The following is a 12,902-nucleotide window of genomic DNA, read 5'->3' on the forward strand; positions in this document are numbered from 1 at the left end:
GTGTATGTACTATGTGGGGTAGGAATTTCAGAATGTAAGAATCATTTCAGGGAGTGGGTCAAACTACAATGCCCTTCACTACAGTAAATTCTGATTTCTCCCCGACACCACACTCACTAGCATTTTGATAACTGATGCATATGAGTTACATTGGAGCAGAAAGGGAAAAAAGAGTTGAAATCCACTTATCTACAAAACATATTTTATGTATTTAAGAATTCTCCTTTGTAAAATTTTGCTGTGTACATTGATATTTAATCTTTTACTCTGTGATACTCAAAGTAAAAATAAACATCTGTTTTATTTATTCTAGATTAATACATTTCCCTAATCCAGCTACTGATACTGTATTTTAAGTACAAGACTATACAATTCAGTTGCATCAACCTGGTCCTTTAATACTTAAGGCTTCCACAAACTCCAGATGCCTTGATGCATGTCCCACTGTTCTGGTCCTCTGAGTTTTCACTGAATGATGCTCTATAACCTAAAGGCCTCTGTCTGTATTCATATTTCATGTGCATCAACCAAACCAAAAGATGGGAGAAGAAAGATATTTTGGGAGAAGAGAGGGAAATCATTAGTAAAGCAAGCAGAAAGAATGAATGGATAGATTGCAAGGGTTGAGAGAACTACCTGCTAAGTTATAACGAACTTGAGGTTAACATGATGCTCCTCAAACTGGAATGTTCATATGATCAGAAAAAAAAATCATACTAAACAGGTAATGTACATGATTTCTATAATTCTAAGCCAAAATAATAAACTTCTCAAAATCTGATTTTATTTTCCATGATTGTTAATTATACTTCAATATAATTTTTCATAATCACTTTTTTATTTATCCACATTACATAATATTCAGAAGCACATCTTTTCACAATAGGTAAAAATTCTCAGGATACACCTAAAAGCAAATAAAATAATTATTAAAAAGAAAGATATAACAGAAACTACTATAGAACAGAATAAGTTAGCAGGAATGAACATGAAATGGGAACCAGTCAACTCAAGACATTCATTGCAAAAGCCCACATACATTGTAACCCTTTAAGGATGATAACCAAACAAATTTTAAGAAGCCAGCTAAACATCTGCTTATAAATCCATATAATAAAAACATCAGTATAAGAAAAAGAGCAATAGCCATGCCTCTAATACTAACATACAAAAGTAAAGTTGGTGAATATGTGAAGAATTGGATAAATAATTTACAGAGTAATATTAAGACAATTTAAAGACAATAGTTAATTTTTTATTTCCAAAATTATAGTGAAGGTAAAACTATGACTTGCAGAATTGCTATTTTAATATAGACAAGATCACTGATTTAGGGGAATTTCAATTCACTTAAATACAAGTAGAAATAATCCAATATTTTGACAAGAAAGATAAAGATTAGCTTTTGAAAATTCAACAATAAACTGTCAATACAAAGTAGTTTAATCTATGCATTTAGACAAAGAGGGGGAAATCTTCTAAATAACTGGGCTTCAGACTTTGAACATTTATGAGTTATCTACTTGATACTTTATTTGCTGATCTCTTTTCCCACCCTTTTTGATTAATAATTCTGCACAATATCCTCTTGTTACTTTCCTAGGATAGTTAAATCCACCAAGTACTAGTATAAACTTTCTTAGACAATCAAAGATATTGATAAAATAGTATGAACTAATAAACAAGGGGCAAGCTGCTTTAAGAAAATAATCACTGAACTAAAATAAGAAGATTTTTACTTGCTTCTAAGTTGGAGGACATGCATGGCTTCTTTTAGCTGAGAGCTAACACTGTATTTACCTTCCACCATAGCTAGGTAAAGAACAGTTCAGGAGTGGCCTGGCCCGTGTGGTTCAGTTGGTTGGGAGTTGTACCAAGTTGCTGGTTCCATTCCTAGTCAGGGCATATGCCCAGGTTGTGGGCTTGATCCCCAGTAGGAGGTGTGCAAGAGGTAGCCAATAGATGTTTCTCTCTCTCCCTATCCCGTCCTCTCTCTCTAAAAATCCATAAAAAGTCTTTAAAAGCAAAAAAAAATAAAAATAACAAAAAAATAACAGTGAAGTAGTATACAGTCAAAGAAGGAATCCTAGGTGGTATTTTGTGCTATGCAAGGATAATCTTACCCCAGATAAATTCCTTTAAATCAAGACAAACAACAAACAAACAAAAATATTCTAAGGAATGTGTGAAAACCTAAAAATAAATGTTACTACTGCTGGTTACAATGTTAAATAGCATTTTAGATTCATTAATAAAGTTGGAATCTAAAACACAACACAATGTGAAAGGGAAAAATCGACAAATTGCATCAACTCCTCTGGGGAATACATCCTTTTACAAGATTAATTTTGATTTTTTGAACTCACTCAAATTCAAGTATTATAACACTATAAATAAAACTTTATAATTATCTACATTTAGGACAGGTGAGCAATAAAAATTTATTTTAGAAGGGAAGAAATCATTTAATGGCAAAAATACTAAATTTGGCATAAAAAATTCTGAGATCAGTTTAAGTTCAGCAATTAACAGAACTTGCTAGGGATATAATTTAAATTGTCCATAGATTATAAATTTTTAAAAAAATATTGATGATAGCATTCATTTTATTTTTATTGATTTCAGAGAGGATGGGAGAGGGAGAGAGAGATAGAAACATCAGTGAGAATCATCTATTGGCTGCCTCCTGAACCCCTCCTACTGGGGATTGTGTCCACAAACAAGACATGTGCCCAGACTGGGAATAGAACTGTGACCTCCAGGTTCATAGGTCAATGCTCAACCACTGAGTCACACTGGTCAGATGCTAGGTGCTGTTTTGAACTAATTACCAAACTATCACAAAAACAAGACCTATGAAACATTATTTATGTTGTATCTAGGCTACAAAAATTAATTCAAGTCACAGGAAAACATGAAAAACTAATATGATAACAGAAAATTGAAAAGATAGAAATGTTATATATTACAATGTTAAAATATAAAATTATATGTGTAAATGCTATTCTTAACACAATAAGAGAAATTGATATTGTTGTGTGTTCTCATAAAATCAATATTCTCTGCCAATAATGATAAATATAATTCTTTCACCTGCCACGTAGAGGAAATAGAAACTCAACTAATTTTTAAAGGTACACAGAGCGGGAGTGAACCATGGAAGCAAATAATACTTGATTTATATTAGATGGGTGGAAACATATACAGCCTCCTAAGTTGCTAATTTTTTAAAGAGGCTCATTAGAGTCCAGCTGGTATTGCTCCGTGGTTGAGCATCAACCCATGAGCCAGGAGGTTACTGGTTCGATTCCCAGTGAGGGCGCATGCCCGGGTTGTGGGCTTGATCACCAGTGGGGTTGAAGAGGAGGCAGCCAATCGATTTTCTCTTTCATCTATGTTTCTATCTCTCTCTCCCTTCCTCTTTTGAACATCAATAAAGACATTATTTTTTAAAGGCTCATTAGAAATGAATCATAGAAGATGAGAAAATAAACTTCATAGAAAAGGGTGACAGAAAGTTATTGTAGAAGAAAAATGTGAACTGGTAATAAGGATTCATTAGATATAGAAGGGATAAAGATGAGTGATATTTTCTAGTATAGTTTTTAATTCTATAAATGTAGTAGCTGTACAAAAAAAGATGCTAGTGACTATTAAAAAATAGTGGAACCTAAAACCACACATTTGTCATTTGATAAGTTTTAAGAGTAAGTATTTTTCAAAGCATATTTAAGCAAATGCCAGTATACTTAAATTTTAAATGTCCCAAAACATGGTCATGTGATTCATAAACATTTATTGTTTTCAATTAAGTGAAATAAATTATCTACATTTATTAGATATCAATGTTAAATGCATAAAAATTATTCTTTTAATTTTCTCAAAACACAAAACATCTCATATCTTTTTTTATTTTAGGTTGGACAGAACAACATTCACATCAAAAACAAGGATATTATCACAAGGTTTGTAATCCTTTGTTGGCTACTCCTATTAGGTCTTCCCTGTAGACACTAATGCTCCTTTTAAAAAATATTTATTCAATTTATTTAAAGTGAAAAGGCAGTTCACCCATTTCTCCCACCCACATCTTCATCCATACCTTAAATAAATAATCTTTATTATTTCAAAACTATAAATGCAGTACTCTCAGTATATGAAAAAGGTAATAATAGCTGACCCTCAGCAGCACCTAAACTTTTCCCACCACAAACAGATAGGAATCTCCTAGAAAACCAGTGCCCTCTTCAAGGTCCAGCACAAAAAAGGTCTCATTCACAGCCACTCACCCTGGGCTCCAGAGGAAGGAGGGCAGCTTGGAGTGGACTAGAGTCATGTGAGGAGATTGGGTTGTGTGGCACCAAAGAGAGAAGGCTGAAGGGACAACTGCCAGTGTCTTGTGCTGAGTCCCACTCCCACACCTCAGACACTATCTTTCATGGGTCAACACTCCCCTCCATACAACATTAGCCTGGGGGAATGTAATTGGCCCATCCTCCAAACTCCTTGTCGCACTGCGCTACTGACCTCACACTCTGGAGAAATCAGCTGCCTGGGCCCCTTATGCAGATGTCCAGGCAGACTCAGGTTGTGTCATAGACTGAGTTGTGTGGTTCTGGGGCGGGGGCCATTTGCCCTGTTCCCACAAACATCACCAGCACAGCACCCGACAGGGGACCCACTAGACCAGTGGTGGGCAAACTCATTAGTCAACAGAGCCAAATATCAACAGTACAACGATTGAAATTTCTTTTGAGAGCCAAATTTTTTAAACTTAAACTATATAGGTAGGTACATTGTTATTAACTTAATTAGGGTACTCATAAGCTGGCCTTTGCTAAAAACGCCCTCAATCTGATTGAGGTACGTTCGCTGAGGTCGACCCCTTCCAACTCTCCCATCCACACTCATCTTGTATACTTGTTTCAGATAGACCAGTGTGGATGAGAGAGTTGGAAGGGGTCGACCTCAGCGAATGTACCTCAAAACAATGTACTTTCCCTGCACTGCGTATCCCCCGGCGCGCCTGCGACACATCTCCGGTCGCCCAACCAACCGACCGACACCCCCACTTCTTCTAACACCACTTCTTCAAAATAGACTCGCCCAGGCCGAAAACCGACTTCTGCGCATGGGCAACGAAGTTTCAATCACACTGTACGTGCGCGCCCGCACATGGTATTTTGTGGAAGAGCCACACTGAAGGGGCCAAAGAGCCGCATGTGGCTCTCGAGCCGGGGTTTGCCGACACTGCACTAGACACACCCTCCTAATTCCAGGCAGTGCTGCTGTACTAAGCTGCAGTTCTCAAGGAAGTCCAGGCAGAATCCTGGACAGTTTGATGGCTCTAGAGAAGGGGCCATTTTTCCCTCACATATCAGACCTGCACCATCATTCCTATGCAGGGCCCTCCCTTCACATGCCCAAACCTTGGTCTGATAAACTCTGCTAGCCTCCTCCTGGTGACTATCTGAGAATCCATCCCACCACAAAGGTATGCAGGCACCTCATAGTGGAACCTGGCAATGGAGCACCCTGGGACTTTTGCTGAGTGACCTCACTTAGGTCCCCCAAAGGCAGCCAGCCATAAAGTGTGGATCACTTTCTAGCCCACAGCCAGTCCCAGGTGGTATCTGATATTGACCTATACCAGAGTCCCTCCGAAAGGCCCCAGAACCAACACACCTGGTGCCAAGATTCAGATGACATGAGAGTGAGAGCCTGACCCAATCAGCTCCACAAGTGACATATCCAAAGGAAGACCTCAGTAGGCATCATAACCTGCAGGGGCAAATTCTGCTTTGTGGGGTCGGCATCTGAACGGCAGCTCATACACTGTGGTGAAAGCCAATCCTCACAGAAAACCAGCTTAAGATGGACTCCACACATGGATGAGACAAAAGCAATCAACATTCAACTACTACAGGAGGGCTCACATAACCTATGCAAGGGAAATTCCTGGAGCACTTTGCTTGGGTGATCAGCAAGACTGGGCTACTGAGACACACACATGTACCAAATAAGGCTACAATATCAAGACTTGGAGACCAGCAGATCTACCTAACAGACAGAAACAAATACAGAGAGGCAGTGAAATGGGAACACAAAAACTATGCCCCAAATGAAAGAACAGGGGAAATCCCCAGAAAAAGGACTAAATGAACTGGAGGCAAGCAAGCTACCAGATACTGAGTTCAAACAATGGTTAGGGAGGCTCCGGGAACTTAGTGAGAACTTCAACAACATAAAAAACACACACAAAAAAACACACCATAGAAACCATCAATCAGAAATGAAGAAAACACTGGAGAAATAAAAAGAGTCCTAGATAAAGCAGGGGAACAAATCCGTGATGTGGAAGATAAGGTAGGAGAACAGACCCAATCAGAGTAGCAAATAAAAAAAAGAATTTTTTTAAAAAGAGGATAGTCTAAGGACCTCAGGGACAACATGGAGTGTATATAATAGCGTCCATATGATAGGGTACCAGAAGGAGAAGAGAGAACAAGAGACTGAGAACCTATTTGAAGTAATAAGGACTGAAAACTTCCCTAACTTGGAAAAGGAAGTAACTTGGAATCTGATAAAAAGCATACTACATACTTATGACATATATATGGGGAAAAAATGCTTACAATATATCTAATGCTACAGTGACCTAAAGCAAATATCAACAAATAAATAATTATTTAGCACACAGGAATAAAAAAGGGATACCTAACCAATAATTAAATATAATGACAATGTGAGTAATTGTCTTAATTATATATGTAACTTTACATTTCTCTCCTAAGTATTTCCTATTGTCTTTTAGCAGTTAATCCCTTCAAATAATTCTTAAAATGACCCTATTATCTACTGAAAACTTCATATACTTTGATAATCTTTAAATAATCAGATTTAATGATTGTAAAATTTGCCAATTTAAATATCATTACTAAAATATACCTGTTCTTTTGCTCTTGATGCAATAACTGAGCGGCTACTTTCTTCAAATCAGTTACTTCCTTCAAATCATCATCTTCTTCCTCTGCAAGTTCTTTTCCAAGTCTAAAGGGTGACACATACATGTTTATCCAAAAATACAGAAGATTTTTTTCATTTATTGTATTATTGTTGTTACTTATTGAATTTATTGGAGTGACATTGTTTAATAAAATTATATAGGTTTCAGGTATACAATTCTATAATACATCATCTGTATATTGTATTGTGTGTTCCACCACCCCAATAAAGTCTCTTTCTATTTTATGCCTGCTTCCAGAATTAGAAGCCATGTTTAGTTTTTAATGCCATGTGAAAGCTAAAATCTTAACATCCGTGTATTTAAAACATTAAAATAAGAAATAAGGAATATTTAAAGAATATAAAAGCATATCTATCCTTTCCACTAAACAGAAAATGTAGCATAGTGGTTATATTAGTATAATTAATGGCTAACAAAAGTGAACTGTAGTATTACTTTTTTGTAATTTCTGAAATGTGTAATGGCCATAGTAATTTTAGTAATGCATACTCCCCAGTTGTGAGTATAATAAGAACTACAGAATTCTATCTGGCCAGTCTTTATCAGTAAACATAAAATGTCATGAAATTTTCATATTGAACTTAAAAATCTCTCCACAAAATGTTTAAGTAGAGGAAATGCAAAATGGGTTCAAATAAGTTTGGCAAAAGTGCCAAAAAATATATAATTTTAATCATTCAAATAGAACCAATAAACTGTAAAATAAACTGTTCTCCAAACAGAAGTATTTATTTTAAAAACAAAAAAGTATCAAATCCTACTAAGACTCTATCTTTACCATAACTTGCATTCCAGTGGTGACTCTCAAGTTTAGGCAACTGTCCTCGTGAAATAAAGTGAGAAAGTAAAATAATTAAATATAAATAATATAAGATAAAGCTATGTATCTCCCTATGATGTACCAGGCATGATTAATGACCGCTTAAAAAGCTACTAATGAGTCATTTAGAGGAAGCACAATGTAGAGAAAAGAGAAAAGCTTCAGGATCAGTGAGAGCTCAGTTTACACACTAGGTTCTACTGGATACTAGCTAGGTGGTTCTGGGCAAGAAATTTCCATCTCCAAGCTTCACCTCCTCATCTGTAAAAATGAGGACAATATCTACTATGCAGAATTTAGTGAGCATTATACCAGATACATGGGAAAGCACATAGCACAGATCCTGGTACGTGGTAGGTTTTCAAAATATGCTCTTCCCTTCCTTTCTGCTTCAATGAAGGAACTTAAAAGGAAAAATGTCATAGGTCATATTCCATCATTTTGTAAGATAAATGATATAGAAGAGATCCAAAGCACACTTATTTTAATAAAATATGAAAATACCCTTAAAGTATATTTTCTCAATGAAAGAGACTAAGAGTTAGGACACATGAGTTGCAGACATTTGAAAACCTGGGTCTCGCTTTCCTTCTTCATCAAATGATGCCAATATCATCTATTTAAAAGGCTTATGAAGTAGCTTAAATGGGCAATGTATGTGAAGGTACAGTCCTCCTCAGTAATAATCATAGGAGACATTATTACACTTCTGAGGGGAAAAACAATGTATAAATGACACTCAATTTAAATGTTTACAAGAATTTTCAGTTTAATTGAGGAATGCAAGCAAATAAAGTATTCACAAATTACCTAAATATTAGTATAATTGGTAAATCAACAAAAATTATATTCTTCCAAGTAAGAATATCTAAATATATTTTAAATATTTATAAGTAACATTTCAATTTGAGAATCTGTGTGCGCTTACCTTTTCTCATCTCCTAATTCTTCATTTTTCTGAGATTTTTCAGGACCTTTTTCTTTTCCCTTATATAAAAGAAAATTATCATTTTAAATTGTATGGTCCATTTTTGTGATATCAAGGAGAACATGTTATTAATATTTGTTTCTTTACCTTAAGGAAAGAGACAAAGGATCCAATATGTGCATCTCCTTGTTCGGGAACTGCTACATCTTCTGTGTTGTGGTCAATAAAATCATACACCTCCTGGTCTAAGTATAAAATAATATTTATTAGAAAATATGAATAGTTTATTCTGACACTGCTTAGAATAAAAGTGTGTTTTCTCAATAAAAGAGTTGGCCAAAGATACTGTTTTTCAAAGTCAGTTTTTTATAAGGGCTATGTACATAAAATAAATATAGTGAACATCATATGGATTACCTTTCTGAGAATCAGGTTTACTTCCAACGGAGTGACTATCGTTTCTTGATGTCTGCTCTCTATTTGATTCTGAGACTTGAGAGTGAAGGCTGATTGTGTCGTCATCTGATGGCTGAAAAAAATAAAGCCCAAATACCAATGAGGCATTTTAAAATCCGATAAAGAATTAAGTTGCTTTAAATTAACATATGAAGTGTTCAATATGTGCTTTACATTTCCAGTTTTCAAACCAAAAGTTAGTATGTTAAGGTTTACTGTTGTGAGTTTAAAAATGTACATGTATGGTTTCATATAATGTAATAATGATTATACTTTTAAGCAAAATAAGTCAGTATGTGCAAGTGTCTATTTCAAAGCTCTAATAAAATTTTAAAATAAAATAGATCAGCAATAAAAAATACTCACTTCTGTTGCAGATAACCGTTTCTCTCCATTATCACTTCCAATTCCAGAGTCAGGGCCAGGGTTTTTATTTGGATAAAAATCTTCCATACTATAGAAATAGAAATTCTAAGAACAGTTAGGGTTTTCTTCTTAAATAGATAATATAGTCTTGACCTAAAATTTTCCTATATAATACAGAATATACACTTTTGATGTCTGAGACCCTTAAGGACATGAGGGGGAAAATGTCAGGAACATTCCTAACAAAACACTTCATTCATGTCCCTCATGAAATATTTTTCCTTCATGCGCTCTGTTATAAAGTGTCAATTGTTAATAGTAGGCTTTATTTCTCCTGAGAGATTCAGAAAAGCAGATAGCCCTGCTACAAAATCATCTTGATACAATATCTTCCTGTTTTTGTCATTGGTTTGACAAATTTCACCATAGAATGATGAAATATTTTAAAACTTCAATTCATAGTTTCTTCTTCATTAGCTCTAAAAATATGCTTTAGCTTTATGAATAACTTCCATTTAATTTCCAGTTATTTCCGAGAAAAGAGAAAATACAAAACAAAGTTTGCAAATCATTGAATAAACAATTTTTCTGGTGTGAGGTCAGAGCTGTCTTTGCAAATTTCTGAATACACAGTATGCCACCCAGGTAGCGAAGTATTTTTTCACTTTAATTTGAAAATTTACCATACACCCTATGGACACCTTAGCATGTGCCAGGAATTGGGCTAAGTGCTTTAAAGACAATACCTCATATATTCCTTGCAAAAACTCTAGCAGATTGTTGGTGTTTTCTCATTTTACAGATAAGGAAACTGATCCGAGGAAGGGTTGAACAGTTTACCCAATGACATGCAACTTGCAAATGGCAGTCTAAATTTGATCCCCAGATTAACACTGAAGTCCCTGATCTGAATCACTCTGCTATATTTCCTCCCCAAAAACCTGATCTTTATACTCTTCTGGAGTATATTAATAAACTTAGGGAAGTAATTGCCAACTATGAGGCACTATGCTGAATGCTTGAGATGAGATGAATTAAAAAATGTTTTACCTCAAAGGGCTCTCAGACCAGAGGTGAAATAAGTATATTTACATGTCTTGAAGACTATGACAAAGGTAAATATAAAGTGCGGTGAGAAAAGAGAAATTAATTCTCCTTGTGAGGTTAGGAAAGGCCTTACCCAAGAAAAGGGCATTTGGGCTTAATCTTGAAGGATAAAAAGACGCAATAATTGCTAATATTTGTTGAGCATCTACACTCTGTTAGGTACTTCATATTTTACTTTTAATACTTACATTTTAATTACATTCTGTAATGTATGCACTGTATCTTTTTACAAATGAGGATAATAAAGCTTATAAAAGTTAATTTTCCATGGGGAAAAATTGTAACATTTACTGAATATCATTTACTGAACTAGTTGCCAAGCACATATTTATTTTATTTTTTATTGATTTCAGAGACGAAGGGAGAGAGAGAAAAATAGAAACATCAATGATGAGAAAGAATAACTGATTGGCTGCCTCCTGCACGCCCCCTACTGGGGATTGAGCCTGCAACCCAAGCATGTGCCCCTGACTGGAATCGAACCCGGGACCCTTCAGTCCACAGGTTGACGCTCTATCCACTAAGCCAAACCAGCTAGGGCACACACATTTATTTTTTTATATTACTACTAGCATTATTATTTTTATTATTATTAAATACTTCAGATTTACACAAAAATTGAGCCCTACACTGTACTTTCAAGTGTGGGTTTCAAAATTATTTTTAAAAATCTATTATTTTCATTATTTTTAAACTTTTATTTTTCAATTATAATTTACATTTAATATTATTTTGTACTAGTTTCGGGTATGCCGCATAGTGGTTAGATTATTATATACTTTACAACATGGCCTCCCCAATATTTCCAGTACCCACCTGGCACCGTACATATATATTACAACATTACTGACTATATTCACTATGCTGAACTTTATAACCTCCATAACTATTTTGTAACTACCAATTGCCAAGCACACATTTAATTCTCACAATAAGCTTAGGAAATGGGTATTATTAACATTTTAAATAAACAAGCTCAGAGAGATGAAATACCTTACACAGTCCACAGAGGAATTAAGAGGTTAAACAGTGATTAGAGCTGAAATTCATCTGACTACTGCACAATAATGCTATGTACTATTAAAATACATCTGTGTATTTCTAAAAGATGATAATGATAATAATAAGCTATTTGTTGAGGAATTATTTTGGGTAAGGCATTGTGTTAAGTGCTATATAGACATTATTTCTTTAATCCTGATATCATCCATATGATTATTTTTGATTTACATATAAGAAAACTAAGGAGCGCCTGATCGGTTTGGCTCAGTGGCTAGAGCGTCGGCCTGCGGACTGAAGGGTCCCGGGTTCGATTCCGGTCAAGGGCATGTACCTGGGTTGCGGGCACATCCCCAGTAGGAGGTGTGCAGGAGGCAGCTGATCGATGTTTCTCTCTCATCGATGTTTCTGACTCTGTATCCCTCTACCTTCCTCTCTGTAAAAAATCAATAAAATATTTTAAAAAACCAAAAAACAAAAAACTAAGGAGCAAAAGAAAAAGAATATGGAGGACCAGAGACATTATGACACAAGAACATAGTTTTGAAGAGTCAGAGAAGGGCTTTACGGGTACATTATGTCTGACTCTAAAAGTAGACATACTTTACTGTAATGCCTACCTTTGTAGAGTGAACAATTTACAAACTAGTCAAGACATGGAAGGGTTTTATAAGTAGTAAGAACGATATAGGCAAGAACATGAGTATGAAAGTGAAATGTACATACAAGAATTTTTCTAGGTACTTTAATACAAGCTGTGAGTGGGAGGCTAGCACACCCAAGAGCCAACTCAGAAGTAAACTCTGTTGACCTGCACTGTCCAATACAGCAGCCACCAGGAGTATATAGCTATTGAGCACTTTAAATGTAGCTAGTCCAAACTGAGGCATGCTGTAAATGTAAATAAAATACACACCAGATTTCAAAGATTTAATAGGAAAAAAAGAATGTGAAATAAACTCACTAATTTTTCTATTTGAATTAGATGTTGAAATATTTTTGATATGAGTTAAATAATGTGTAGTGCTAAAATTAATTTTACCTGCTTTTTTTTTACCTTTTTTTCTTTTACATGGGTTACAACAAAACTTGAAATTCCTTATGTCACTCACATCACATTTTATTGGGTGACACTGCTAGAGACCATCTTCAAAATATATTTCAATTCTATCCACTCCTTTTCATCTCTACTGCAATCA

At 35.1% G+C, this 12,902-nt stretch overlaps 1 protein-coding gene across 4 annotated transcripts in view; it reads right to left on the reverse strand.

Annotated features, from left to right (window-relative positions):
- Positions 1-12,902, reverse strand: part of LRCH2 (leucine rich repeats and calponin homology domain containing 2) — a gene marked incomplete at its 3' end in the record, with an annotated part of 107,138 nt that overhangs the window by 38,894 nt on the left and 55,342 nt on the right. For all 4 annotated transcript variants that reach the window (XM_081115146.1, XM_081115144.1, XM_081115145.1 and 1 more), the window contains exons 7-11: positions 9,598-9,685; positions 9,193-9,304; positions 8,923-9,020; positions 8,776-8,834; positions 6,949-7,050 (exon numbers count right to left, since the gene is read on the reverse strand). In XM_081115146.1, the coding sequence (XP_080971272.1) occupies positions 6,949-7,050; positions 8,776-8,834; positions 8,923-9,020; positions 9,193-9,304; positions 9,598-9,685 (459 nt within the window). The remainder of the gene's footprint in view (positions 1-6,948; positions 7,051-8,775; positions 8,835-8,922; positions 9,021-9,192; positions 9,305-9,597; positions 9,686-12,902) is intronic.

Source organism: Myotis nattereri (genome assembly GCF_964212035.1).
Source record: "Myotis nattereri genome assembly, chromosome: X".
Lineage (NCBI taxonomy): Eukaryota > Metazoa > Chordata > Mammalia > Chiroptera > Vespertilionidae > Myotis > Myotis nattereri.